General features: G+C 52.7%; 1 protein-coding gene across 3 annotated transcripts; it reads left to right on the top strand.

Moving 5' to 3' along the window:
* The first annotated feature begins 2,617 nt into the window (after nucleotides 1-2,617).
* Nucleotides 2,618-26,259, top strand: CTSB (cathepsin B). 3 transcript variants are annotated; one of them, XM_025393147.1, is made up of 12 exons: nucleotides 2,654-2,755; nucleotides 6,346-6,433; nucleotides 8,310-8,444; nucleotides 17,187-17,337; nucleotides 17,972-18,057; nucleotides 19,557-19,671; nucleotides 21,356-21,474; nucleotides 22,342-22,427; nucleotides 22,689-22,832; nucleotides 23,340-23,456; nucleotides 24,717-24,845; nucleotides 25,291-26,259. In XM_025393147.1, the coding sequence occupies exons 4-12, from the start codon at nucleotides 17,212-17,214 to the stop codon at nucleotides 25,386-25,388; spliced, it is 1,020 nt and encodes a 339-aa protein (XP_025248932.1). In that variant the 5' UTR covers nucleotides 2,654-2,755; nucleotides 6,346-6,433; nucleotides 8,310-8,444; nucleotides 17,187-17,211; the 3' UTR covers nucleotides 25,389-26,259. The 3 variants fall into 3 exon arrangements, with proteins under 3 accessions (XP_025248931.1, XP_025248932.1, XP_025248933.1); XM_025393146.1 differs by lacking the exons at nucleotides 6,346-6,433; nucleotides 8,310-8,444 and having other exon boundaries at nucleotides 2,618-2,755; XM_025393148.1 differs by lacking the exons at nucleotides 2,654-2,755; nucleotides 6,346-6,433; nucleotides 8,310-8,444 and adding an exon at nucleotides 2,822-2,887.
* Nucleotides 26,260-26,845: the final 586 nt, after the last annotated feature.

The following is a 26,845-nucleotide window of genomic DNA, read 5'->3' on the forward strand; positions in this document are numbered from 1 at the left end:
TCCCCAGGCCCTGAACCCTGATCCCCAAATCTAGCAGGTTAAGCCAAAATTCTCCTCAACTTCAAGGCCTACTTCATTCATTACACATCCACTCAACGCACATTTCTCCATCCTCTGCTATGGGCCAGACAGCCTGCAATGTGCTGGGATGAAGCAGGGGAACAACACAGGTAAAAATCCTTGCCCAGGTGGCGCTTAAGATCCAGTGAGGGCAGGAAGGAACATACACAAGTAAATATGCTGTACGTTCCTTTCTCCATGAAGCTTTCCTAGATGTCCCAGGAAGGGATGAATTCTACTCTGGTAGTAATTTATTTATTTTCTTTGAGATAGAGTCTTGCCCAGGTTGGAATGCAATAGCGTGATCTCAGTTCACTACAACCTCTGACTGCCTGGTTCAAGGGATCCTCCTGCTTCAGCCTCTCGAATAGTTGGGATTATGGGCATATGCCACCACACTCAGCTAATTTTTATATTTTTAGTAGAGACGAGGTTTCACCATGTTGGTCAGGCTGGTCTTGAACTCCTGACCTCGTGATCCGCCCGCCTCAGCCTCCCAAAGTGCTGGGACTACAGGTCTAAGCCACCGTGCCCAGCCTATTTCTTTTCTTTTCTTTCTTTCTTTTTTTTGAGAGGGAGTCTTGCCCAGGTTGGAGTGCAATGGCGTGATCTTGGCTCACCACAACCTCCACTTCCCAGGCTCAAGCAAATCTCCTGCCTCAGCCTCTCAAGTAGCTGGGATTACAGGCACATGCACCACCACGCCCGGCCAATTTTTGTATTTTTAGTAGAGACTGGGTTTCACCATTTGGGCCAGGCTGGTCTGGAACTCGTGACCTCAGGTGATCCGCATGCCTCAGCCTCCCAAAGTGCTGGGATTACAGGCGTGAGCCACCACACATAGCCTGTTTCTTTTGTTTCAAAAGTTATTTTTACCTCTCAAAAGTGATTTATGTGACACTAATAGAAAATGCCATCAAACAGCCATAATGCAGATCAAGCCCTCTGCTCTGCATCCCTCCTGTCACACTCTAAGGATGCGAGAGGGGAAAGACTTATGCTGGTTCTGGCTGTGTCCTGCCCATTTTGGCTATCTTATGAGTTCTTTATAGAGGTCTGAAATGATTTGACATCCATATGGAAGACAGCATGCCCCAGCACTGATTTGGAGTCTGGAGTCCATGGCCCTCAGGATAGGACTAGGGTGAGCAGGCAGTTGGGACCACCTTGACCTCCAGCCTTCTGGTCCTCAGTTCCTTGGGTATCCCACTTCGCTGGGGGCTTAGTGACCATGCTTGGGCTCCAGAGATTATTTTTTCCTTCCACTCCTATCCTTAGTTTGGTACTAACCGGGCGGGAATACAGGTATGACTCTGAAGACCCTGGCAGGCTCAGGGCTGTGTGACAGCTGACGACCTGGCTGCAGGGAGCCACGTCCCTTGGAGTCCTACTGCCTTCTTACTGTCGCCACAGCCTGGATAAAATACGATGATTCTTCTGAACTTTTTTTTTTTTTTTTTTTTTTTTTGAGGCAGAGTTTCACTCTTGTTGCTCAGGCTGGAGTGCAATGGCGAGATCTCGGGTCACCGCAACCTCCGCCTCCCGGGTTCAAGTGATTCTCCTGCCTCAGCCTTCCGAGTAGCTGGGATTACAGACATGTGCCACCACGCCCGGCTAATTTTGTATTTTTAGTAGAGCCGGAGTTTCTCCATGTTGGTCAGGCTGGTCTTGAACTCCCAACCTCAGGTGATCCGCCCGCCTCGGCCTCCCAAAGTGCTGGGATTACAGGCGTGAGCCACCGCGCCCAGCCCCTTTGAGCCTCTTGAATACAGGGGTCATGCCTGCCTTGCAGGTTTGTCTTTAGGATTAGAGCTGTTTGGGGAGGGTCTGGAGGCGGGTGTCTTGAGCCAATCCCAGCATCTCCCCTCCAGGCCCTCCCACTAATAAACCCCAAGTAAATGTGCACTTTGTCAGTCCTCTCGGAGCAGGTCTCCCGGGACTCCTGTGCCAAGCCGATTTCCGCCCCCCAAGGTCCTTCTCCTCTGTAGAAATCCTGACGCAGCTCCTAGGTTCCTTCGCGGTGACAGCCACCCTTTTCTATTTGTACGTAGCTGGAGTGTTTTGTGGGCACGTTCTCAGAACAACAAAGTGGAGCTTTTAAAGACTGTTCTGTAGGGTCCACAGCCTCGCCACCCCCAGCCCCTGCAGCGGCTTCTGAATGAATGAAATAAGCGACGGCGCCCTCTCCCCCACCCCGCCCCCGCCAACCCGGCAGGCAGGGATCCCCGGCGCCGGTTCTGGCGGAAGCGGTCCCGCGAAGCGGGGGGACTTTTCTAGGTGGGGTGGGGGCTTTGGGACCACCTTTAGGGGCTTTTTCCCCATCCCCTGGCCCCAATTCGCAGCGTTTCGCCACCCAGGGCCCGCAGGGCTCCAAGCCCCTCTTCCCCAACCCGCGCGCTCAGGCCCCCGCCCTCCCCGGCGGTGTCCCCGGACCCCCGGTGGAAGGGGGGGGGTGCGGGGCCGGGAAGAGGGGAGCGCGGGCGGCGGAAGGTGGCGGGAGGGGGTGGGGGCTGGGAAGCGGGGTGCGCGGGCAGCGGGAGGGCACGGGCGGGGCTGCGCGGTAGTCACGTGGCGCAGGACCGGGAGGGTACTTAGGGCCGGGGCTGGCCCAGGCTACGGCGGCTGCAGGGCTCCAGTAACGGCACCGGCTCCGCGGCGCGCAGGCTGGGCTGCAGACTCTCGGCGGCAGCGTTCGGTGAGTGCCGGGAGCGCGGGGTCACCGCGGCGGAAGTGACCTTGGCGGGGACGGTGCCACCGGCCGCCGAGACCGGTTCTTCTGCGTCCCCGGTCGGGCCTAGGCGCGGCCCCGCGGCGTTCCTGGGGGCAGGTGGGGAGCCAGGACCCTCGGGACTGACCCTGACGGGCGGGCTAGGGTGGGAGCTCGCGCACTCCGAAGCGTCGACGAGAAAAGCAGAAAACAGCCCCGCCCGCGCGCCCGCCAGCCCCCTCCCCTCTGCTCCCCTCCCCGGGCTGTGCGCGGGACCCCGGCCCCCGGAGCGGGGACGCGGCCAGGAGCCCCGAGGGAGGCGCCTGCGAGGAAGAGCTCGGCTAGGTCCGGAGGCTGCTGCCTGGGATCGCGCTCCCAGCGCCTGGGCCTCGGTGTCCCCGGGACAAACTGCCGAGATTACCGCATCTGCCGGCATCTATTTTCGGTTTATTTCCCCCTCGTTCCAAAGGATTTGCCTGGCCAACTTTCTGCGCAAGATCCCACACAATTCCTGGGACCCCAGAAGACAGGTCCTGTTGAAGAACAGGGATCTGGCACTGGGTGGGCTGGGGAGGAACCCGCACGGAGTTAAATCCATAAACAGGAAGAGAAACCAAGCTGCGAAACCAAGAGGCGAATGGGCGATTGGATGCCGGGTGGGGAGAAGGCCAGGGACGCTCCCTGCCCCTGGAGTCCAGTAAAGGGAAGCCGGGCAGAGTCCCTGGGGCCCTACCTCCCCCTCGGTTAGTAGCCCTGGAGGCCAGGGGGAGTTGGCCTCTGGGGAGCAGTAGGTGCCTGGGTGTGGGGCGCTGCAGGCAGGCTGGGGTGGGTGACCCAGCTGGAAGTGAATTGCACTTGGCTTCTTGGTGGGCCTCTGTCACCCCCTTCCCCAGGCATCGAGGAAGCCAGCAGGCTGGCAAGGAAAAGGATCCTAGCGCAGGCCCTACACCCCTCCTCCTAACGGAGGAGAGACCCCCAAACCCACTGGAGAAGCGATGCTGTGGGGCTCAAAGGCAGACCTGGCACGTTTTTGTAGCCTAGAAAAACTGATCCCCACTGCCTCCCGCCGGAGGAGAGGATAGCTGAGATGCACCCTCTTTCAATCCAAACGTTCAGGAAGGTAAGGCGAAGAGGCCTAAGAGGGCGTTGGCTTGGTTGAGGGCTGCTCTTTCTCTTCCATAACATCGGTTCTTTTTTTTTTTTTTTTTTTTTTTGAGATGGAGTCTCGCTCGGTCTCCCAGGCTGGAGTGCAGTGCCGCAATCTCGGCTCACTGTAACTTCCGCCTCCCAGATTCAAGCTATTCTCCTGCCTCAGCCTCCCGAGTAGCTGGGATTACAGGTGCCTGCCACCACACCCAGCTAATTTTTGTATTTTTAGTAGAGATGAGTTTTAACCATGTTGACCAGGCAGATCTCGAACTCCTGACCTCAGGTGATCTGCCTGCCGCGGCCTCCCCATGAGTCACCATGCCTGGCCTGGCGGAGAACTGTTTCTTGTTGGTGATGGTGACTTAGAACCCGCCAGCTCCTGGGGAAAGGGGCTGGGCCGCCCACCCTGTGTAGCTTTCCCAAAGACAGAGTCAGACGTCTCCTGGAGAGCAGAGGCTTCCCCTCCTTTTTGGTCATTTGTCCCGGAGCTGGGGTACCCCCTGGTGGAAAGGCACAGGTCTCTTGGCCCAGGTGGCAACGCAGACCAGACACGGCCCTGGCACAGCTCTCGCCCCAACAGCTCTCCTGGATGTTGGCTCAGGACAGCCCTGTTGTCAACTTCTCAGGCGGCGAGGGGTGGCAGCCCTTTGGCTCCAGGTTGAAGCGGCCCATGTGGTGCTGATTTAGCAGTTTGGTGAGGCTCCTCTCCTAGGCAGGTTCTTTTCTTTCCCTGGCTGCTGGACCTGGGAGTTGGAAGATAAGTTGCACCCATTTTAGGGGTAACAGATATTTTCTGTTGCTCTTGGTTGGATTGGGAAATGAAGGGAGATCACGTTTCAGGGGTGCCTTGGGATGTCTGTCGGTGATGTTCTCTTTCTTTCTTTCTTTTCTTTTTCTTTTTTTTTTAAAGACAGACTTTCCCTCTGCCGCCCAGGCTGGAGTGCAGTGGTGCACCCTCCACCTCCCAGGTTCAAGCAATTCTCCTGTCTCAGCCTCCCAAGTAGCTGGGATTGCTGGTGCCCATCACCACACCTGGCATTTTAAAAAATTATTTTTAGTAGAGACGGGATTTCACCATGTTAGCCAGGCTGGTTTTCGAACTCCCACCTCAGGTGATCCGCCTCAGCCTCCCAAAGTGGTAGGATTACAGGTGTGAGCCACCACGTGGGGGTGGGGGTGATTTTCTTAAATCTGTTAATGAGTTATAGTTGTGTAGAATAATACACCTTCCTTTCGAGATATGGACTGAAACATTGAGAGGAGGAGTTACAGGTATGCCACTTCTTATCCTTTTCTCTTTTTTTTTTTTTTTTTTGAGGCGGAGTCTCACTCTCTCATCCAGGCTGGAGTGCAGTGGCAAGATCTCAACTCACTGCAACCTCCGCTTCCTGTGTTCAAGCGATTCTCCTGCCGCAGCCTCTTGAGTAGCTGTGATTACAGGCAAGCGCCTCCACACCCAGCTAATTTTTGTATTTTTAGTAGAGATGGGAGTTTCGCCACGTTGGCCAGGCTGGTCTGGAACTCCTGACCTTGTGCTCTGCCCACCTCGGCCTCCCAAAGTGCTGGGATTACAGGTATGAGCCACTGCGCCCGGTCTGCTGCCTCTTTTTGATGGCCTGGTGTAAGGAAATTATTGGAAAAATGTGCTGTTGAGTGATATTTACTGGGCACTTCCCCATGGTACATGTAAAGGGAGAAGGTTGGGGTGGCAGGCAGTTGAGTCTAGGGGAGGCATGTACAGATGTGTTGTGCCTCTGGGACATTAGGGTGTTAGGCAGCAGTCTCTATGTCTGGTCCCAGGCTGCCTGAGAAAGAGTGTGTGGGAGGCAAACCTTGCGCCCTGGCGTGGTTGTTAAAGTTTATATTTACCCTAGCTTGTGTGGGGTAGGAGGTTTAGGGATCAAATTCCACTCTGTGTTTAGACTTTTTTTTTTTTTTTTTTTTTTTGAGACAGAGTCTCACTCTGTCACCCAGGCTGGAGTGCCGTGGCACAATCTCCCAGGTTCAAGCAGTGCTGCTGCCTCAGCCTCCCGAGTAGCTGGGATTACAGGCACGCACCACCATGCCTGGCTAATTTTTGTATTTGTAGTAGAGACAGGGTTTCGCCATGTGGGCCAGCCTGGTCTTGAACTCCTGACCTCAAGTGATCCCCTGCCTTGGCCTCCCAAAGTGTTGGGATTACAGGCGTGAGCCACTGTGCCCACCCCTGTGTTTAGACTTTTAACTAATCTCGTTTTTAGCTTCAAGCCTTATCCTCTGCCTCTACAGACCACTCCTGTGCCTGTTTACTGGTTCTTCCAGGGGCCATTGTATTCCCTGTCTGCTGCTCCTCTTTTGGATTCTCCTGTACATTTTTTTGTTCATTCATTCATTCATTCATTCATTCATTTATTGTTTGGTTCATGGCAGGGTCTTGCTTTGTGTCCCAGGCTGGTGTGCAGTGGTGCGACCATGGCTCACAGCAGCCTCGGCCACCCAGACTTAAGCGATATGGTTCCCACCTCAGCCTCCCAAGTAGTAAGTAGCTGGGAGCACAGGCGGTACCCAGCTTTTTTTTTTTTCTTTGTAGAGACAGGTTCTCTGTGTTGCCAGGGCTGCTCTGAAACTCCTAGTTTCAGGTGATCCCCTTACCTCCTCCCACTTGGGCCTTCCAAATGCTGGGATTATAAGGCGTGAGCCAACTCCAGGCCTTTTTGTACTTTTAAAACTCTGCATCAGTATATAAATAATGTTTAAGTTTATATGACTTCAGTTCCATTACATGGATCCTTTTTCACTCACGGTTGTGAGATTTATTTCTGTTGATACATCCAATTCTAGTCCATTTGTCTTAAGTGCCCAGTGTGTTTATCTACTGAGGGACAGTTATATTATTTCGTTTTCACTATTATCCCGTGCTACAGTAAATATCCTGTGTCTCCCAGATGCTTAGAAGAGTTTCTGCAGGGCAAATGCAGGAGAGCTTGTTCTGGGTCCTGAGGTGTATTCATCTTCCATCTTGCTAGATGTTGGCAAAGGGTTCTCCAGTGTGGTTGCATCAATTTACACGCGCAGCAGTGTGCACAGTTCCTGTTCCTCACATTTACCAACACTAGATACTACCAGACTTTTATTTTTGCCAATCTGATGGATTTGAAGTGGTACCCTTGTTTTAATTTCATGACCAGAAATTCAAATTTAATCTTTGCCATAGGAAAACATTAACCCACTTATGCCTAGTGTTCCATTATTGGAACGCTAAGCATGTGGGAGTTTTTACATCGTACTGCTCAAGGTCATCACCAAGGTCTGATGTTTTTACTCATGCAACAATTCAAAAAGTTGCAATCTCTGGCACAAATGGGTTAATGAGTGACATTTTTCCTGTTTTTATTGTTGGTCAGTGATGGTGTATGTGCTGGTTTTTTTCTTTCTTTTTTTATTTGAGACGGAGTCTCGCTCTGTCGTCAGGCTGTAGTGCAGTGGCATAATCTCGGCTCACTGCAACCTCTACCTCCCAGGTTCAAGCGATTCTCCTACCTCAGCCCCCTGAGTAGCTGGGATTACAGGTGTGTGCCACCACGCCCGGCTACTTTTTGTATTTTTAGTAGAGACGGGGTGTTGCTATGTTTGTCGGGCTGGTCTTGAACTCCTGACCTCATGATCTGCCCGCCTTGGCTTCCCAAAGTGCTGGGATTACAGGCCAGAGCCACCGCCAGCCTATTTGTTTTTTATTTTAAATTTTAATTTTCTAAATAGAGATGGGGTCACTATCCTGCCCAGACTGGTCTTAATCTCCTGGATTCAGTTGATCCTACCACCTTGGCCTCCCAAAGTGTCAGAATTATAGATGTGAGCCACTGTGCCCAGCCCAGAACTGATGTTTTGTAAATGCTGGGTGCTGAGAAGGATGTGTGGCTGGCAGTCTTGACTGTGTTATCTGTCTTTACCAGGCCAGTAACTTCTTTGGTCTGGACATCAAGATAATCTAGCATCACCAGCAAGCTTGCGTGGAGGAGGATGGGACCAGTGTGGCCAAGATGGTAACGGGACCAGTAGAGAGCCCTGTAGAAGACATCTGGATATTCTGTCCTAGGAGACCTGGAGGGCTAGGCTGTGTCATGACCCTCTGACCTGGACTCTGGCAGAATGTGCACACACATAGTCACGCAGCTTCCTGGCTTGCGCAAGTCCTGGGAGGGCGGTGCCAGCCACAGGCTTCTCCCATTGGAGGGTTGGAAGCGTATATCAAACCACATCAGAGTGCTGGGGGCCACCTGCCACCCATTCCCAACCCACCTAGCCCTCCTGGTGTTTGGGACGCGCTTTGCTTTGGCAGTCAAGACAGCAGAACAAATCAACTTTTGAGGCCTTGTCACTGGGTACAATTGCCATTATTTTTCATCCAAATTAGGATACTTCTGAAAATAGAAATGATGACTCTGGGACAGCAAATGTTGGCTGTCCTATGTATAAGGAGGTAGCTTTTCACCCTCCCAGTGACTGAGGAAGTTTCTCCCAGATGGCACTGCTCTGAGCCTGGTGCGGGGTAGGCACTTTCAAAAGAACGTCTCCTTGCATCTTCCATCAGCCTTGTGAGATGAGTATCTGTTCCCAGGGCCCCAAGGGAGGAAAACAGGACCTAGCTGGATCCGAGAGCTAGGCCTTTCTGTGGCTCGCCGTCATGTCAGCCAGGGCCTCGACTGCCCTGGTGTAATCTCACCCGTGGTTGAATTAGGGAACCGCCGTGTTCTGCAGGCTGGAGAGACACAGAACACTAATCTCACTGCAATCTCAAAAGATCTCTAAAAGCTTTTATAAAGCAGGCCCAAGGTCCTTTGGTATCCGATGCAGAATGGTGAATGCATTGGCTCCGTCAGCCTCTGGGCAAGTCAGTAACAGAACTGGGGAGCAGAAGCTTTCAGAACTTTCTAAAACATTGACTAACCAAATTGTCTTGTTTCCAGCCACCACCACCACCACCAACAAATCAGCTGCTGAGGGCCTTCGTAGTGTCTGCTATTTCAAGCATATGGTAGTCATTTTGTCTGCAGGATGTGGGGTTGCTGTGGCTGACCTTGTACAATATTCCACTCATGGGTGTCTTCAGGCCTATGGAGAGCAGCCTGCGTGGGCTGGCCCTGCAGCACTTGGTTTGCATATAGGTGGGCAGCACGGGGAAGGACCTGTGAGTGGCCAGCCTGGTTCAGGTGACGGAGGTGGAGTGGGGTTTCTCTGCTTCTCCTGGTTCCCTGGAAGCCTCCAAGGCTGATGAGCATCGCTGCTGCCTCTGCCCGCCTGCGTGCTGGGCGGGTTTTCCGACGGGTTTTCAATTGCTCAGGGGCTAAGGCTGCAGGGAGCCCGCTCCATGGGACAGATGGGCCTCTGGTGCCCGTTCATCAGGAGACTGATGAGACCGAGGCCTGAGAGCCCTTTGGATTTCATTTTTGTCCTTAATTTAATCATAAGCCAAGAATCTGCTAAACACGGTTCCATTAGGGGAAAAGACATAACACATCAGAGGCCACAGCAAGGCTGTGATTCCTACTCAAAAAGGAAAGGCCTCTGGGGTCTCCTCTGGGTCACTCCAGAGGATACTTGAGGTCAGCACACTCCCACCCAGTGCAGGGCTGCTCCAGCAGTGAGGTACGTCTGGCAGATTGAAGTGGGGGAAGATGAAACTCTCCAGTCTTGTTTTGTGGGTACACTTAAGTGATGGAAACTTCAGGAGCAACTGCTGTTATTAGCAGTGAGCGCCAAGACTAGTTTTTGTAGGAGAGAAAGAAACAAAGTTCTCTGGGAAGGTCTTACTGAGCCTTCAGTCCCCCACCTTTCCACTGTTGCCCTGCTCTTAGCCGCTCTGCTGGCCTGTAAAGCACGGTCTTCATTTGTGGCTTCTGGCAAAATGTAGGCACTTGACTTTTGATTTTTTTTTTTTTGGAGACGGAGTTTTGCTCTTGTTGCCCAAGGTGGAGTGCAATGTCGCGATCTCAGCTCACTGCAGCCTCCGCCTCCTGGGTTCAAGCAATTGTCCTGCCTCAGCCTCCCGAGTAGTTGGGATTATAGATGCACGCCACCACACTTGGCTAATTTTTTGTATTTTTAGTAGAAATAGGATTTCACCATGTTAGCCAGGCTGGTCTCGAACTCCTGACCTCAGGTGATCCACCTCCTTGGCCTCCCAAAGTGCTGGGATTACAGGTGTGAGCCACTGCGCCTGGCCAACTTTCCATTCTTTAGAGCTAATGGTGAGAGGAGCCAGCAGTATATTCACACATCAGCGAACGTGGAAGAGCAAAAGACTGCATGAGAGATTTGCTAAGAATTCTTTTACTTTTTTTCTCTATCAGCCAGGAGCTAGCAACTTGGCTTATTTGGAAATTTTAGGTGTACATGTCCTGTCTTCTTAAATCCTTTACAGATTTAGAGTGCCGTCTACCTGAGGGCTCTGTGGCCATGTAAGAAAGCCTTTTCTTTTTTTTTCTTTTTTTCCTGAGAGAGTCTCACTCTGTCACCCAGGCTGGAGTGCAGTGGTGCAATCTCGGCTCGCAGCAACCTCTGCCTCCTGGGTTCAAGCAATTCTGCCTCAGCCTCCTGAGTAGCTGGGATTACAGGCACCACCATCACGCCCGGCTGATTTTTGTGTTTTTAGTAGAGATGGGGGTTTCATCATGTTGGCCAGGCTGGTCTTGAACTCCTGACCTTGTGATCCACCTGCCTCAGCCTCCCAAAGTGCTGGGGTCACAGGCGTGAGTCACCATGTCCGGTGTCTTTTTTTTTTTTTTTTTTTTTCTTTTGTTTTTTGAGACAGAGTCTCGCTCTGTTGCCCGGGCTGGAGTTGCAGTGGTATGATATCAGCTTACTGCAACCTCCACCTCCTGGATTCAAGTGATTCTCCTGCCTTAGCCTCCCAAGTAGCTGGGATTATACCCTCTACCATGCACGGCTAAGTTTTGTATTTTTAGTAGAGACAGGAGTTCTGCCATGTTGGTCAGGCTGGTCTCGAACTCGTGACCTCAGGTGATCCACCTGTCTTGCCCTCCCAAAGTGCTGGGATTACAGGCGTGAGCCACTGTGCCCAGGCAGAAAGCTTTCTTTTTTGAGCTTGGTGGCAGCCCAAAACTGATTCTTTAAGGATGTCAGGACTGAACACCTCCTGTGACTTAGCAGCACCTCCTCTCCTTTGACTTTTCATTCCCCCTCTTCCAGAATCTCAAGGTCCCTATTTGTCCTGGGAGCGGCTTCAAGGTAGTCTGGGGTGCTGTTAAGGTGCTCTAGTTGATAGAGTCTCCTGGCCACGCGCTGTTTTTGGCACGTGACAACATTCTACAGAGCTGGAGTGGAGCATGCTTTCACATAAGCATCCGCAGGTATGGAGAGAGAGGATATGAGGAGCACCCTTTTCTTTCTTTTTTTTTTGTGGTTTTTTTTAACCCAAAGATTAACTTGGAAAAGGGGCAGAGGGGTGCAGTGGAACCCAGGTCTGCCCAAGCAGCCCAGCTGACCAAGGTCTAGAGATGCATCTGCTGCAGCTGTTCTTCCACCAGCCTGCATCCTGGAAAGGGTTCTTGTGGCACGCAAAGGTTCACATCCTTCCCTCATGAAATAAGGACTTTGTGTTCTTCATCTCTTGTAAGAAGCAGAGTAGAAAGCACAGAATTGAGAAATAAAAGGGAAGTGTGTGCCTATACAAAGGGAAGTGAAAGCGGGTTGCTGTCCCATGCAAAGACCCTGGAACCTGTCAACAACCCAGCTTGTCATTTTCACCATCCGCATTTGTCCAGAGTGATTGAGATTTGTGTTGTTGTGGAGAGAAAGGCGCCTGTTGCACGATGGAGTGAGGTGGTCACTGCTCTCAGGACCCCTGTGCCTGGCTTCACACTTTTTGGGTTCTCAGCAGTCTTGGGACCCTTAGAGTGGAAGCATTTTTGGATGTTTAATGCTGGGGTTAATTGAAGTTAAGAGCTTGTTTTACTGGGCATGGTGGCTCACACCTATAATCCCAACACTTTGGGAGGCCAAGGCGGGCAGATCACTTGAGTCCAAGAGTTTGAGACCAGCCTGGGCAACATAGCAAAACCCCATCTCTACAAAAAATACAAAAGTTAGCTGGGTGTAGTGGTGCATGCCTGTAGTCCCAGCTACTTAGGACAGCTGAGGGGAGCAGATCTCTCGAGCCCAGGAGGCAGAGGCTGCAGTGAGCTGTGATCATGCCAGTGCACTCCAGCCTGGGCAACAGAGTGAGATCCTGTCTCAAAACAAACAAACAAATGAACTTTCTTTTCATTTAAACTCTTCTCGCCTGTAATCCCAGCACTTTGGGAGGCCGAGGCAGGTGGATCACGAGGTCAGGAGATCGAGACCATCCTGGCTAACACGGTGAAACCCCGTCTCTACTAAAAATACAAAAAATTAGCCGGGCGTGATGGCGGGCGCCTGTAGTCCCAGTTACTCGGGAGGCTGAGGCAGGAGAATGCCGTGAACCTGGGAGGCAGAGCTTGCAGTGAGCCGAGATCGCGCCACTGTACTCTAGCCTGGGCGACAGAGCAAGACTCCGTCTCAAAAAAAAAAAAAAAAAAAAACTCTTCTCGGCGTTGGGGACCTATTGGAATAGGTTTAGTGTGAACTGAGGGCTAGAAGTGGTGGAGGAAGAGAAGAGAGGGAGGGAACAGAGCCCACTGAAGCAACTGCCCTTCCTACCTTATCATTGCACGCCAGGCGCGTGCTGGCGCTTCAGTCCTCAGTTCATTCTTGACTGCCACCTGAGACATGGTGGTTACTAGCTCCATTTTACAGGTGGTGAAACTGAGGCTTGGGGAAAGTCAGACCCCAAGAGTGCCATTTAGTCAGTGGCAGAGCCAGATCCAAATGCAGGTCTCCTGACTCCAAGTGCAGGGCTCATTTTATCAGCCGGTTGCAGCAGGCTGGCGGCCCCTTGAACCCCAACCTGGATGCCATGTGGGAGGAGCAGAGAAGCCAGGAACACCACAGCCCTGGGCCAAAGTGCGGGACTGAAAGAACTTCCCAGCGCTCAGCCTGGGACTAGTGGAACGGGCTGGACCCTGGGGCTGGTGGTGGCGGGCCCAGGGAGCCTGGGAATGAGTGGGGAGCACAGGCAGGTGTGGGAGGGCCTGGGAACCATGAAAAGAAGGGTGGGTTCAGGGAAGTTGCCCACTAGTGAAGTGGCGAGGGGGCCCTGTGGGACTCCAGGGAATAGCCGTGGCAGGTTGTCATCCAGCAGCTGAGGGCCATTGGACATGGCAGCTGCCTGTGTTCTCAGCCACCACAGAAACCAAAGAAATCTTGGTTTAAAAATTCAAGTTGCCATAGAAACGCTCCCATCCTCGACTTGGCTTATTATTTAAAATAACATCTCTACAGCACAAAAGCCCCCGGGGACATCCGAGGACACTCCTGTCTGCCCACGAGACACGCTCACCTCACAGTGTGGAGGCTGTATGGGTCGGTGACACGCAGGACCACGTGAGATGCTGCCTACCCACAATTCACGGAAAAGGGGAAGATTATTAAAGTCGCTAGGGGCCAGGTCCAGTGGCTCATGCCTGTAATCCCAGCACTTTGGGAAGCTGAGGCAGTCAGATCCCTTGAGGCCAGGAGTTCGAGACCAGCCTGGCCAACATAGCGAAACCCCGACTATACTAAAAAAAACCAGACGTGGTAGCACAGGCGTGTAATCCCAGCTACTCAGGAGGCTGAGGCACAAGAATCCCTTGAACCTGGGAGGTGGAGGTTTCAGTGAGCCAAGATTGCGCCTCTGTACTCCAGCATGGGCCACAGAGCGAGACTCCTGTCTCAAAGTCACCAGGGAGGAAGCCTCATTGGTGGGAAGGAAGACCAAATTGGAAATGCTGTGAGGAATCATTAAACCAAATGTCCTTTTATCAGTTTGGTGGCTCAGGGCCTTTAGTAACACCGCCAACTATTTTTCCTAGAAGAAACGAAACTCAAGTAATAGGAACATAGTCACTTTTTCTTTTTTTCTTAAAAGTAAGAGTATGTTGTGAAAAAAAAGTCTTCCCACTGTAGTGACCGACAACTGTACATCGTCCTCAGCATTTCGCGTGTGGTAGCAGGAGTGTGCCTGCATGTGTAGATTGTTGAGAGGGTCAGACGCTTATGGTCCTCGGTCACCCACAGCTTGCTTTTTCCCCACTTAACACTGGGACTTGGGGCATTTTTACTTTGTTAGTACAATAGAATTTACTTCAACTAGCTGCTTTTTTATTTTTATTTTATTTATTTATTTTATTATTATTTTTAGACGAGTCTCTATCTGTTGCCCAGGCTGGAGTGCAGTGGCGCAATCTCAGCTCAGTGCAACTTCCGCCTCCTGGGTTCAAGCAATTCTACTGCCTCAGCCTCCCAGGTAGCTGGGATTACAGGTGTGAGCCACCACACCTGGCTCATTTTTGTATTTTTAGTAGAGATGGGGTTTCACCATGTTGGCCAGGGTGGTCTTGAACTCCTGACCTCAGATGATCCGCCCACCTAGGCCTCCCAAAGTGCTGGGATTACAGGCATGAGCCACCGCGTTCGGCCTATTTTTATTTTTATTTTTTTTAATTTTTGAGACGGAGTTTTGCTCTTGTTGCCCAGGCTGGAGTGCAATAGTGCGATCTCGGCTCACTGCAACCTTTGCCTCCTGAGTTCAAGCAATTCTCCCGCCTCAGCCTCCCAAGTAGCTGGGATTGCAGGCATGCGCCACCATGCCTGGCTAATTTTTTTGTATTTAGTAGAGACAGGGTTTCACCATGTTACTAAGGCTGATCTTGAACTCCTGACCTCAGGTGGTCCAACCACCTCGGCTACAGGCATGCGCCATCACGGTGCCTGGCCAACTAGTTGCTTTTTTAATGGTTGCTTCATATTCTATTTAACCACTTACTATAATTTAACAATTACTCTGTTACTAGATACTTGCTTCATTTCTGGTCTTTTGCTAATGCAAAAATTATTGAGCGAGCACTCCTGTGCATGTATCTTTGCATTTTGTGGGATACATTTCTGAATGTCAGGTTGCCAAGTCCCAGGACATGCAGATTTAGAAACTGGTGGGTGTTGCTGTATATCAAGGAAAGGAAGCCTAAAGTATATGTTAGTACTGCTTTGTCATTTTTGTTTTAAAGAGACTTTTCAGTTTAATGCAAGCATTTTCCTTTGAAGGCTATGTTTTCTGTCAATCCTAGGCTTTCCTCCAGCATTACTTTAAAAAAAAAACTTTATTTTCTTTAGAGATGGGGTCTCACTATGTTGTCAAGGCTGGTCTTGAACTCCTGGTCTCAAGTGATCCACTTGCCTTGGCCTCCCAAAGTACTGGGGTTATAGGTGTGAGCCACCGCACCCGGCCCATTTTTAAAAGGGCATTGATTTTTTTCATAAAACCTTTATAATTAAGATCTGTGGGCCGGGCACAGTGGCTCACACCTGTAATCCCTGCACTTTGGAAGGCTGAGGTGGGTGGATCATGAGGTCAGGCATTCGAGACCAGCCTGGCCAACATGGTGAAATCTTGTCGCTAAAAATACAAAAATTAGCCGGGTATGGTGGCATGCGCCTGTAATCCCAGCTGCTCAGGAAGCTGAGGCAGGAGAATCGCTTGAACCCAGGAGGCGGAGGTTGCAGTGAGCCGAGATCATGCCTTTGCACTCCAGCCTGGGCGACAGAGCAAGACTCCATCTCAAAAGTCTGTGTTGCATGTGGTACTTTTTGTGTGTGAGGAGTCCAGTGTGAAGATTCAGCCTTCAGGCAGCCACTTGTACAAGCACTGTCCTGTTTCGTCTCTGGCCTCACCTAGGTACGCTGATTCCTCCGTGGAGGAGGTGCTTCCGAGCGGTCTGTTGGGTGCTCTGCTGATGGGCATCACCCAGCGTTTTATGATACATTTGCTGCCCCAGAGGGCCGGGCTCCCGTCAGAGCTACTTTCCACTGGCTGGGTGCGGTGGCTTATCCTTGTAATCCTAGCACTTTGGGAGGCCAAGGCCAGCGGATCACCTGAGGTCAGGAGTTCGAGACCAGCCTGGCTAACATGGCAAAACCCCATTTCTACTAAAAATACAAAAATTAGGTGCATGTGGTGGCGCACACCTGTAATCCCAGCTACCTGGGAGGCTAACACATGAGAATTGTTTGAACCTGGGAGGCGGAGGCTGTAGTGAGCCAAGATTGTGCCACTGCGCCCCAGACTGGGTGACAGAACAAGACCCTGTCTCAAAAAAAAAAAAAAAAAGAACTTTTTTTCCAGAGCCGTCTTGCTGTCCTCATATATTTATTCTCCCAGATGAATTGTTGCTTAAGCAACAATGCAGTTTAAATTGTTCTTCAGATAGAATCCACAACTTCAGATAGTTCCAGTCAGTTTGTTAAGCACTGACACCACAGTCCCGTGACTTTCATGTTGACCTGTGACCTGTGGGAGGTAGAGCACTTCACTCACCCGCGGAAGCCCCTGCAGTGAGGGACAGGAGCCCCTGCCTCACCCATCTCCCCACGCTGCGGTTCTCCCCAGCCCTGGGTGCAGGCGCCCAGGAGACATGTATTGATTTTGTCGAGCTGCTTGCTCAGGAGGGTGACTCAGAGTTCAAGCTGGAAAGCACTGGCTTGTGACTCATGAGCCAATCCCAGATCAAAGGGCTGAGGCATCAAGGTGAGAATTTTCCTTCCCAGAAGCCTCATCTCTGCAGCCGGAAGCAGAGCCCTTGGCTGACTGGAAAAACCAGAGAGGCCCCGGGAGTGGGTGGATGGGCAGCCCAGCCCCACCTCTCAGCCTCCACCTCGACCAGCCCACACCAAGCTTGTTTGTCTGTGTCCTGTCAAAACTAGGACTCCTGTCTTTTCTTACGTTTCTTTTCTAACTTTTCTTACATTTCCCTGTCCCATGGGTGTTCCACTTAGGGCGTAATGACACAGACAGGCTCTTCACTGTTTCACGTCACTTACTTGGGCAAGTCTCTCAAGCTGTTCCACAAATCCATGCAAAGGCCGTTTAAAACTAGTGGAGCAGGCCCTGGACTCAGTCTAGTCCAGCACAGCCCCTTGGCTTTCTCTCCTGGCTCTGGCCGCCTGGCCCCCGGGGACACACACGAGGTCATGGCATGCTGCAGGCACCAGGGCAGGGAGGCGGGGAGCCCATGGGCACCTCAGCTCCTCAGAGTTCTCCGCCTGGGCCAGGACGAGCACGGGGGTCCACTGATGTCTGAGACGGTGCCCGTGTGTGTGTGAGCCTTTGACCCACACAACAGAGAGGTGTCCTGATGCCCTCTGTCCTCTCCAGGTGGATCTAGGATCCGGCTTCCAACATGTGGCAGCTCTGGGCCTCCCTCTGCTGCCTGCTGGCGTTGGGCGATGCCCGGAGCAGGCCCTCTTTCCATCCCCTGTCGGATGAGCTGGTCAACTATGTCAACAAACAGAACACCACGTGGCAGGTAGGCTGTGGGGCTGCGTCCTACGTATGTCCCCTCCCAGGTCGGTCTGTGCACACTGACTCCAGGGATGGGGAGCTGACTCTCACTGTGGCCCACAGAACATTATGTCCTGGACTGTTGAGGAACAGCCCTGACCCCGAGTCACGGCGGCTCTGGACCACACCTGCCTCCTCTGTCCCATACCCCATCTGTGTGCACGAGTGTGTGTGCATGTGTATGAATGTATGGTTGTGTGCACGCGGAGGTGCATGGGGGAGTAGGTGAGCTTTGGAAGTGTTCAAAACCAGCTAGCCCCTGTGACGCCCGCCGTGGCAGAGTGGCAGTTCATCAGTCCTGCCCCGATTCCCTTTGTCTCTGTCCAGCTCTGACCCTGGGACTGAGAACCAGGAATGAGGAGTGAGCCATGTTGAGGGCCGGAGAGGGTCTCTGATTGTCAGCAAATGGGAGCAGATCAGGGGAGACACCCACTCTGCCTGTGTGTCACTCTGGGCTGTGCCCCACTGCCCCCCAACCCTCGTGCCCTCGAGCTGGGTAGGGCCCCTGGCTTTCCCTGGGTTGGGCCTGGTGTGTGGGCAGCGTGCCCATCCACCACTATCCCAGGAAACCCCTCAGTCAGTGGGTGACTCTCTTCCAGGCCGGGCACAACTTCTACAACGTGGACCTGAGCTACTTGAAGAGGCTGTGTGGTACCTTCCTGGGTGGGCCCAAGCCACCCCAGAGGTGAGTGCCCGCTCCTCCGCACCACTGTGATGTGAGTGGCGGGCGTTGGTTTGGGGCAATGGGAAGTGGGAGAGTGAAGGCCTCTCTGGCATCCGCAGGGCTCATGCCACCCAGGGCTACCGACACCGCTTGAGGTACAGCACTTGTCTCTTCTTTTCATTTTTGTATTATTTACTTTTTCTTTTTATTTTATTTTTTCCTTCTCAAGTTATTAGTAGAGAAGATGCTGGTGCTTTCTTTTGTTTTGGGGAGGGTCTTACTCCGTCACCCAGGCTGGAGTGCAGTGGCGCCATGTTGGCTCACTGTAACCTCTGCCTCCCGGCTTCAAGCGATTCTTGTGCCACAGCCTCCTGAGTACCCGGGACTGCAGGCTTGCACCACCATGCCCAGCTAATATTTGTATTTTTAGTGGAGACTGGGTTTTGCCATATTGGCCAGGCTGGTCTCAAACTCCTGGCCTCAGCAAGTGACCTGCCCCCATCGGCATCCCAGAGTGCTGAGATTACCAGCATGAGCCACCCCCAGTGTTTTCTGTTGCGCTTCTCTAAGGTATCTCAGCCCTAGGTGTGACAGACTAGGTCTGGGTCTCCACTATGTGGGCAGACTCAATCTTGAGTACTTTAAGAAAAATTTAAGAACAGCCAGATAAGGCCAAGTACAGTGGCTCTACTAAAAATACAAAAATTTGCCAGGCATGGTAGCGGGCGCCTGTAATCCCAGCTACTCAGGAGCTGAGGCTGGAGAATCGCATGCACCCGGGAGGCGGAGGTTGTGGTGAGCCAAGACCGCGCCACTTCCCACGTGAGGATGGGGTAGTTAAGTTGCGAGACGCTGCCTTCTGCACAATGGGGATGATATGAGAAATGATGAGAGGATCCTGGGCAGATGTTGAGGCAGGAGAGCGGGGCCAGAAACACTATCTGGACTGGATAAACTCATCTAAAAAATCCATTACATAAGCCTAGAAAGAAGCATACAACATCGCAAGTCAGACCAGGCATGGTGGATCACGCCTGTAACCCCAGCACTTTGGGAGGCCGAGGCGGGCAGATCATTTGAGGCCAGGAGTTTAAGACCAGCCTGGCCAACATGGTGAAACCCCATCTACTGAAAATACAAAAATTAGCCAGGCGTGCTGGTGCATGCCTGTAATCCCAGCTACTCAGGAGGCTGAGGCACCAGAATCACTTGAACTCAGGAGGCAGAGATCTCACCACTGCACTCCAGCCCGGACGACAGAGTGAAATTCTGTCCGGCCCGCCCCCCATCCCCAAAGAAAAAATCGCTAGTTGCATTGAGCAATAGAATTTCCTTTGGTTTTGTGAAAGTCCCAGGGACACCTGCCTGCAGCCTTCTCCTGCGTGTCTTCTTGTGCTCACTTCCTTTCTAGGGGATTGTGGCCCAGCCACAGTGACTGCTCTTAAACCAAGCGGCCTTTGCAGGGACTGGGGAGGGAGCTGTGGGATGAGAGCTTGTAATGAAGACCTTCCTTTATCCAGAGTTATGTTTACCGAGGACCTGAAGCTGCCTGAAAGCTTCGATGCACGGGAACAATGGCCACAGTGTCCCACCATCAAAGAGATCAGAGACCAGGGCTCCTGTGGCTCCTGCTGGGTAAGGCCCTGCTGGCCGGCGGGGGAAGGGCTGGAGAGAGAGGAAGCGGCAATGGGGAGTCTTGGGGGATTCGGGGTGGGGACAACTCTGACAAGGCAAGTTATAGAAACTTTCTGAGTCCCAGTTTCCATCAATACAAACATCACAATCTCTCTGGCCATGAATTATGGCAAGGATTAGGCGGAGTGGCGGGCAGAGCATCCTGCAGATTGCAAGTCCACATCTATGGGTGGCAAAGCAGCTCCCTTCCCCTGACACGCTGCCCTGTCCACAAATACCAGGAGCTCTCACCGCTACTCTGCTTCAAGAAAGCATCCCTTTAGTGTCAGCGAGCTGTCTTAATTTTGTCACTTAATTGTGGTAAAATACACGTAACAGAAAATTTAATAATCTTAGCAATTTTCTTTTTCTTTTTATTTTTTGGAGATGGAGTCTTGCTCTGTCACCCAAGCTGGAGTGCAGTGGCGGGATCTTGGCTCACTGCAACCTCTGCCTCCTGGGTTCAAGCGATTCTCCTGCTTCAGCCTCCCCAGTAGCTAAGATTACAGGCGTGTGCCACCACAACCAGCTAATTTTTGTATTTTTAGTAGAGACGAGGTTTTGCCATGTTGGACAGGCTGGTCTCAAACTCCTGACCTTAGTTGATCTGCCCTCCTCCGCCTCCCAAAATGCTGGGATTACAAGCGTGAGCCACCACACCCAGCAACTATTTTCAAGTGTACAGTTCTGTGGCATTAAGTACATTGACAGTGTTGCTCAGCCATCACCACCATCTGTCCCCAGAACTCTTTTTCACCTTGCAAGACAGAAGCTCTGTCCCCATTAACACCAATCCCCCAGCCCCTGGTGACCCCCACCCTACACCCTGTCTCTGAATTTGACTCCTAGGGACCTCATACAAGTGGGTCACACAGTATTTCTTTTCTGGGTGAGCTGTGTTTTTTGTTAAGAAAAAAACATGGCCAGGTGCAGTGGCTCCCGCCTGTAATCTCAACACTTTGGGAAGCTGAGGTGGGCGGATCACCTGAGGTCAGGAGTTTGAGACCAGCCTGGCTGGTGAAACCCTGTCTCTACCCTGTCTCTACTAAAAATGCAAAACAGCTGGGTGTGGTGGCGGGCACCTGTAATCCCAGCTGCTCTGGAGGCTGAGGCAGGAGAATTGCTTCAACCCAGGAGGCAGAGGTTGCAGTGAGCCGAGATTGCGCCACTGCATTCCAGCCTGGGCAACGAGAGTGAAAACTCCACCTCCAAAAATAAAAATAAAAAAGTGAAAAACACACACATACAAACTAAAACTACACATTTGACACATTTCAGAAATGAACTGAGTTCCCAGGCGGAGGTTCACGGTGGTGGTTCTCTTGCTTTAAAAGCTGAGTTGGGCAGATACCGAGGCAGGAGAGTGGGGCAAGTGGCTCATCATGCCTCCAATCCCAGCGCTTTGGGAGGCCGAGGTGGGCAAATCACTTGAACCCAGGAGTTCAAGACCAGTCTGGCCAACATAGCAAGACCCCATTTCAACCAAAGAAAATGAAAGCTGAGTTTGAGCCCCAGGCTCGTCCCCTGGTGTTGAGAGATCAGTTGCCCACAAGGTCTGAGGTGCCCCTGTGGCCCTTTGAGGGGACCGCGGCAGAGGGCCCAGCCCAGATGTGGCAGCCTCGTGCGGTGGGACTCGTTCCTACAGGCCTTTGGGGCTGTGGAAGCCATCTCTGACCGGATCTGCATCCACACCAATGCGCACGTCAGCGTGGAGGTGTCGGCGGAGGACCTGCTCACCTGCTGTGGCATCATGTGTGGAGACGGGTGAGTCAGGCTCTGCTTCCGCGGCGGGTTTAGTGCTGGGAGACCCTGGGCCCCGGCTTCTCAGTGCAGGGGACTCCTGGGACTCCTGCGAGTCAGAAGTGTTTCAGGGAGACTCCGGGAGTCTGGCAGGCAGGGCCTGGCACAGCTGCTGCTTCCTGAGGTGCCTGAACCAAGGCTGGCCCGGCAGAAGTGTCTGAGGGGTGGTGTCCCAGCAAAACAGTCTCAGAAAATGTGGTGGAATGTCTGACCCCGGCCTGGTTCGTGTCATCGCATGTTCCTTTTTCCTGCTTGGGGAAGCAGTCTGGGCATTTTCTTATGTGTAGTTCAGGAGGATGGAGCCACCTTAACAGCAAGGTGGTGGCACAGAACTTCCCAGCCCAGCCTCGCCTTGGTTCTGCAGTAGTGGTGTTCGCCCGCAGCTGCAGATCCGAAACACCTGAGGCCTTCAGACATGTGCCTGGGCCTCTCCCCAGACTGGTTAAATGGGAATCACTGGCGGTTCTCATTTCAGAGAACTGGTGGTGCTCTCGTAAGAACCACCAATGGTGGCTTTTCATAAGTACCTCGGGGAAGTTTAGTGTCCGCTCAGTTGAGGATCACTGTTCTACCGGGAAGGACACGAACGGGAGAGCCTCCTGTCTTCTCCAGGATCTTTGTGGGCAAGGGTGGGGCTGGGGGTTATTTCCTGCAAGCTGTGCTAATCTAGGGAGCGTCCCTTGGAGGGTTTGGTGTCTGGGAGGGCTGCTGCACCACTTGCTGAAGGTGGGGCGGGTCCACGAGTGACCTCGGGCACGCGGGTGGCACGCAGTGGTCTGGAGAGCCGCTAGTGCTGCTTCCGGAGGTTTTCATGAGAGGCTGTCTTTTCAGCTGTAATGGCGGCTATCCTGCTGGAGCTTGGAACTTCTGGACAAGAAAAGGCCTGGTTTCCGGTGGCCTCTATGACTCCCATGTAGGTGAGTGTCTCCCCTCGGCCCCTTGCCGGCCAGATGGATGGTTTAAGCAGTTAACCATCGTGGCTTTATTTGCCTTTATAAAGTGGAGGTTGAGACAGAGGGCCGGGTGAAAGGTGCGAGCAGGTGCACAGGCCTCTGGCAGGACCTGCCTGGCATCCATGCTGCAGGCACGAGGCTGGCCTTGCGCCAGGTCTGCCTGTCCCAGCGGGGCTTCTTGGTGGGGGCTGTCGGTTGACTCCGCTTTCTCCCGGGTCCCATCAGGGTGCAGACCGTACTCCATCCCTCCCTGTGAGCACCACGTCAACGGCTCCCGGCCCCCGTGCACGGGCGAGGGTGATACCCCCAAGTGTAGCAAGATCTGTGAGCCTGGCTACAGCCCAACCTACAAACAGGACAAGCACTACGGTAAGGGGCCTGGCCACGGCTGCGTGAGGCTGGGGAGCTGCTGCATCCTTCCCTGCGCTGCAGGGAAGAGGTCAGGGCTGAGAAGCCTTGGGGTCCAGGAACCCTAGGATAGAGAAGGAAAGGGAAATGATGCCCTCTTGCCAGGGGAAGCAGCACACTCTCCACTTGCTGTCTGTTCCACCCTGAACTCAGCCTCAGCCCTCCCAAGCTGGAAGGGACCAAAGCCCTCATTTCACAGGGGAGTGGCGTGTCCTGGAGTCCTGGGGTATCCTGGCCTCTTCCAGGGCCATATGCTCACTGTTCCCTTCTCCCACTTCTGAGCTTCCAGCCCCAGCCCCGTCCTTACTCCCTCAGGGGAGCCTTCCTCGAGCTCCCCTGGCTGGGCAAGTCCCCTTAGACGCACAGTCTTCCCCTGGAGGCCACCAGAAATCAGTGACTGGCTGACGGTGGCACAGCACAAGGCACTGTCACCGCCCTCCCCAACCGCCAGCTCGGTTCATTTTCCAGGATACAATTCCTACAGTGTCTCCAATAGCGAGAAGGACATCATGGCCGAGATCTACAAGAACGGCCCCGTGGAGGGCGCTTTCTCTGTGTATTCGGACTTCCTGCTGTACAAGTCAGGTGCGCGCTGATAACGGTGGAGGCTCATGCTGACCCTCCAGGGGAGGGGAGCCCGGGGGGCCAATAGGACTTGATTGGGTAGGCAGGCAAGGGGCTGGGGAAGAGGCTGTGAGGGGCCTCCTGTGCAGGCTCACTCCTCTGTGGACCAGGCTGGCTCCTCACAGTCTGTCTCTCCACCTGCTGTGCCACCACACAGAATTCCGGAAGCCTCTCCCAGGGCCTCTGGGCTAGTTCCTTCCCATCCCTTAGAGTCCAGCTCACATGTGTTTTCCGTGGAAGCGCCTCCCTCCCTGGCAGCTGACCATGCCTGCCCTCGCCTTCATGGCTTTGCATTGCTTTACCAGCATGTTCCCGTTAAAACGGCAGGCCTTTCGTGTCTGCACTGGCTGGCACATTTTCTTCATCTTTGTCTTTGCAAAGGCCTAGATCATGCCTCACACCAGTGGATGAACACACAGGGACCTTGCCCTGGGCAGTGCTGTAGGGACTCGAAGCAAGGAATCTGGACAGTCCCCATCCCCAAGTCCTGTCTTAGAAATCCCTTGCTCCAGATGAACGGTCTTTGCTGATCGCATCGATCTCATTAATATTTTGCTAGATGGGAAACTCCAAAGCTCTCAGCTCTATATAAAACAACAGTTTGATAAAGGAGGATGATTCTGGCAAGAAAAAATGACTGTAAAGATGGTAGTTCTTAGCACCGTCCTTGCCCATATTATTAAAAGATGTGTTTCCACTTTGATAGTGATTTCCGTACCAGCGGAGAGCTTGGTTGGGCAGTCCTGAACCCCTTAGCCGGTATCTGTCTCATTAGCTAGCACTGGCCGCCACCAGCCCACCCTTCTCCCTCACCTCTCCAGGGTGTACCTGGAGCAGCTGTTAAAACTCTTTAAGCCGTGTAACCCTTCTGACAAACCCTTACTTACATGGAATCCCAGTGTATAGAACAGATAAATCTGTCACGTAACATTAAATGTTTTACAAACTAGAATGTATTAGAAATTCTATTTTTAAAGACAACCAACAAGCACATTTTGTAGGAATCTATTTTAATATTTACTCAACAGATTTGAGTGTATTGGGCCTTCAGAAATATATTTAATATTCCCCAGTGTTGTGGTAACCCTGGAGCCTTCTGATGGAGCAGCAGGGTCCCTCTGGAAGCTGTTTCTCCTGCCCGGAGGGTGACCAGCGGAGTGTGGGGGGTACTGTGGGGTGCGGGCCAGTGGCCTGGTCTTGGTCTCAGCCGGTTCTTTTCAGGAGTGTACCAACACGTCACTGGAGAGATGATGGGCGGCCATGCCATCCGCATCCTGGGCTGGGGAGTGGAGAACGGCACACCATACTGGCTGGTTGCCAACTCCTGGAACACTGACTGGGGTGACAATGGTGAGTGGCGGCCCCTTCCTGTCAAGAACAGGGAATTGTGAGCCACACACAGTGCCCGTCTCGGCTTTCTCTGTTCTACCTGCTGCACAGCCTCACACCCTAGACCTAAGGCCAGGCTGTGAGCTCCTCCTATGTGCCAGGCACCCAGGAGTTTCCTTTTGCTGCAAGGGCAGACCCCGAGCAGCTTCAGAGCCCACGCCTGCCACAGTTCCCACAGCATCGCGCCAGATGCCGTGATGGGGGCGGTGACCGGGCAGGAGGGTTGTCAGTGGAGGTGTGCCCCACGGCTGCCTCCGGAAGCCTCATGGTGCTGAGGGCTGTGCTACTGGGCAAACAGCAGGAGCTGCCAGGGATTGGTGATTACTCCCAGGTCTTTTAGGGATGAGTCTGAATATATTGATTGACCCTTGTCACACTTTAAAAGCACCTTACTTTTTATTCCCAGGCTTCTTTAAAATCCTCAGAGGACAGGATCACTGTGGAATCGAATCAGAAGTGGTGGCTGGAATTCCACGCACCGATCAGTACTGGGAAAAGATCTAATCTGCTGTGGGCCTGTCCTGCCAGGCCTGGGGGAGTTTTCCCTGAATACGGTCAGGGATCGGGGTGAGATGGGGGTAGAAATGCCTTTTATTCTTTGAGTTCACGTAAGATACACGTTTTAGACAGGGCTTGAAGGACTGGATTGGCCAAACCTCACATCAGCCATCAGAGCTGTCTTCCAAGGAGACACATCCCAAATCCTGGCTACATCCCAGCCTGTGGTTACAGTGCAGACAGTTAGGCCATGTGAGCCACTGCTGCCAGCACAGCACGTCCTCCCCCTATAGACCAGTGCCACAGGGAGTGCCTGCTGCCCCAGCTGACTGTGGCCCCCTCCCCGATCCATCCATCTCCAGGGAGCAAGACAGAGACCCAGGAATGGAAAGCGGAGTTCCTAACAGGATGAAAGTCCCCCCATCAGTTACCCCCAGTACCTCTAAGCAAGTAGCTTTCCACATTTGCTATAAGATCAGAGGAGAGATGGTGTTGGGAGCCCTTTGGAGAACGCCACATTCTCCCAGACCCCCTGCATCTATCGAGTTTGCAGTGTCACAACTTCTCTGATCTTGTGCTCAGCATGATACTTTTTTAATAGAAGTCTTCTCTTTTGTGCACTCTGCTAATCATGTGGGTGAGTGAGTCGAACAGCTGGGAGCACCTGTGCTAGTTTTACAGATTGCCTCCTAATGGCGCGGCTCAAAACGAAACCAAGTGGTGAGGACTTGTTTCTGACCCACTGGTCTCTACCACCACAAGGAAACTAGTTTAGGAGAAACCAGCTTTTACTGTTTTTTAAGAATTACTGCTTTACCCTGTCAAGTTAACAAGGAATGCCTGTGCCAATAAAAGGTTTCTCCTTCAACTTGAAATCGACTCTGATGGGATCTCAGAGGTCATTTGTCACTGCCTATAGACTTGTGGCTGCCGTCTGTCCTCATCCCTGCAGAGAATTACGTCCTGGAACTGCATGTTCTTGCGACTCTTGGGATCTCATCTTAACTTCTTGCTGCCCCAGCCATGTTTTCAACCATGGCATCCCTCCCTCTTAGTTCCCTGTCATCCTCATCAACCTTCTCTCTAAGTCCTTGGTAAGCTTGCCCTTGCTTAAGAACTAACAACACAGCTGTGCTCTGTTGTTGTTGAGAGAATCTCTGTCTGTCGCCCAGGCTGGAGTACAGTGGCGCCATCTTGGCTCACTGCAACCTGCGGCCTCCTAGGTTCAAGCGATTCTCCTGCTTCAGCCTGCCGAGTAGCTGGGATTACAGGCACTCACCACCATGCCCGGCTACTTTTTGTATTTTTAAGTAGATACGATATTCACCATGTTGGCCAGGCTTGTTTCAAACTCCTGGCGTCAGGTGGTCCACCTGCCTCGGCCTCCCAAAGTGTTGGGATGACAGGCGTGAGCCACCATGCCTGGCCTCTCTTTTTTATCAGCCACAAATCCAGCAGCAGCC

Source organism: Theropithecus gelada, chromosome 8, assembly GCF_003255815.1.
Source record: "Theropithecus gelada isolate Dixy chromosome 8, Tgel_1.0, whole genome shotgun sequence".
Lineage (NCBI taxonomy): Eukaryota > Metazoa > Chordata > Mammalia > Primates > Cercopithecidae > Theropithecus > Theropithecus gelada.

What these genes read in the sequence shown, in the direction of transcription:
- CTSB (XM_025393146.1), top strand. Translation starts at nt 17,212, where the DNA reads ATGTGGCAGCTCTGGGCCTCCCTCTGCTGCCTGCTGGCGTTGGGCGAT. An exon ending in GCTCCTGTGGCTCCTGCTGG is followed by an intron (nt 19,672 to 21,355) that starts GTAAGGCCCTGC and finishes TCGTTCCTACAG; the next exon opens with GCCTTTGGGGCTGTGGAAGC. An exon ending in CAAACAGGACAAGCACTACG is followed by an intron (nt 22,833 to 23,339) that starts GTAAGGGGCCTG and finishes TTCATTTTCCAG; the next exon opens with GATACAATTCCTACAGTGTC.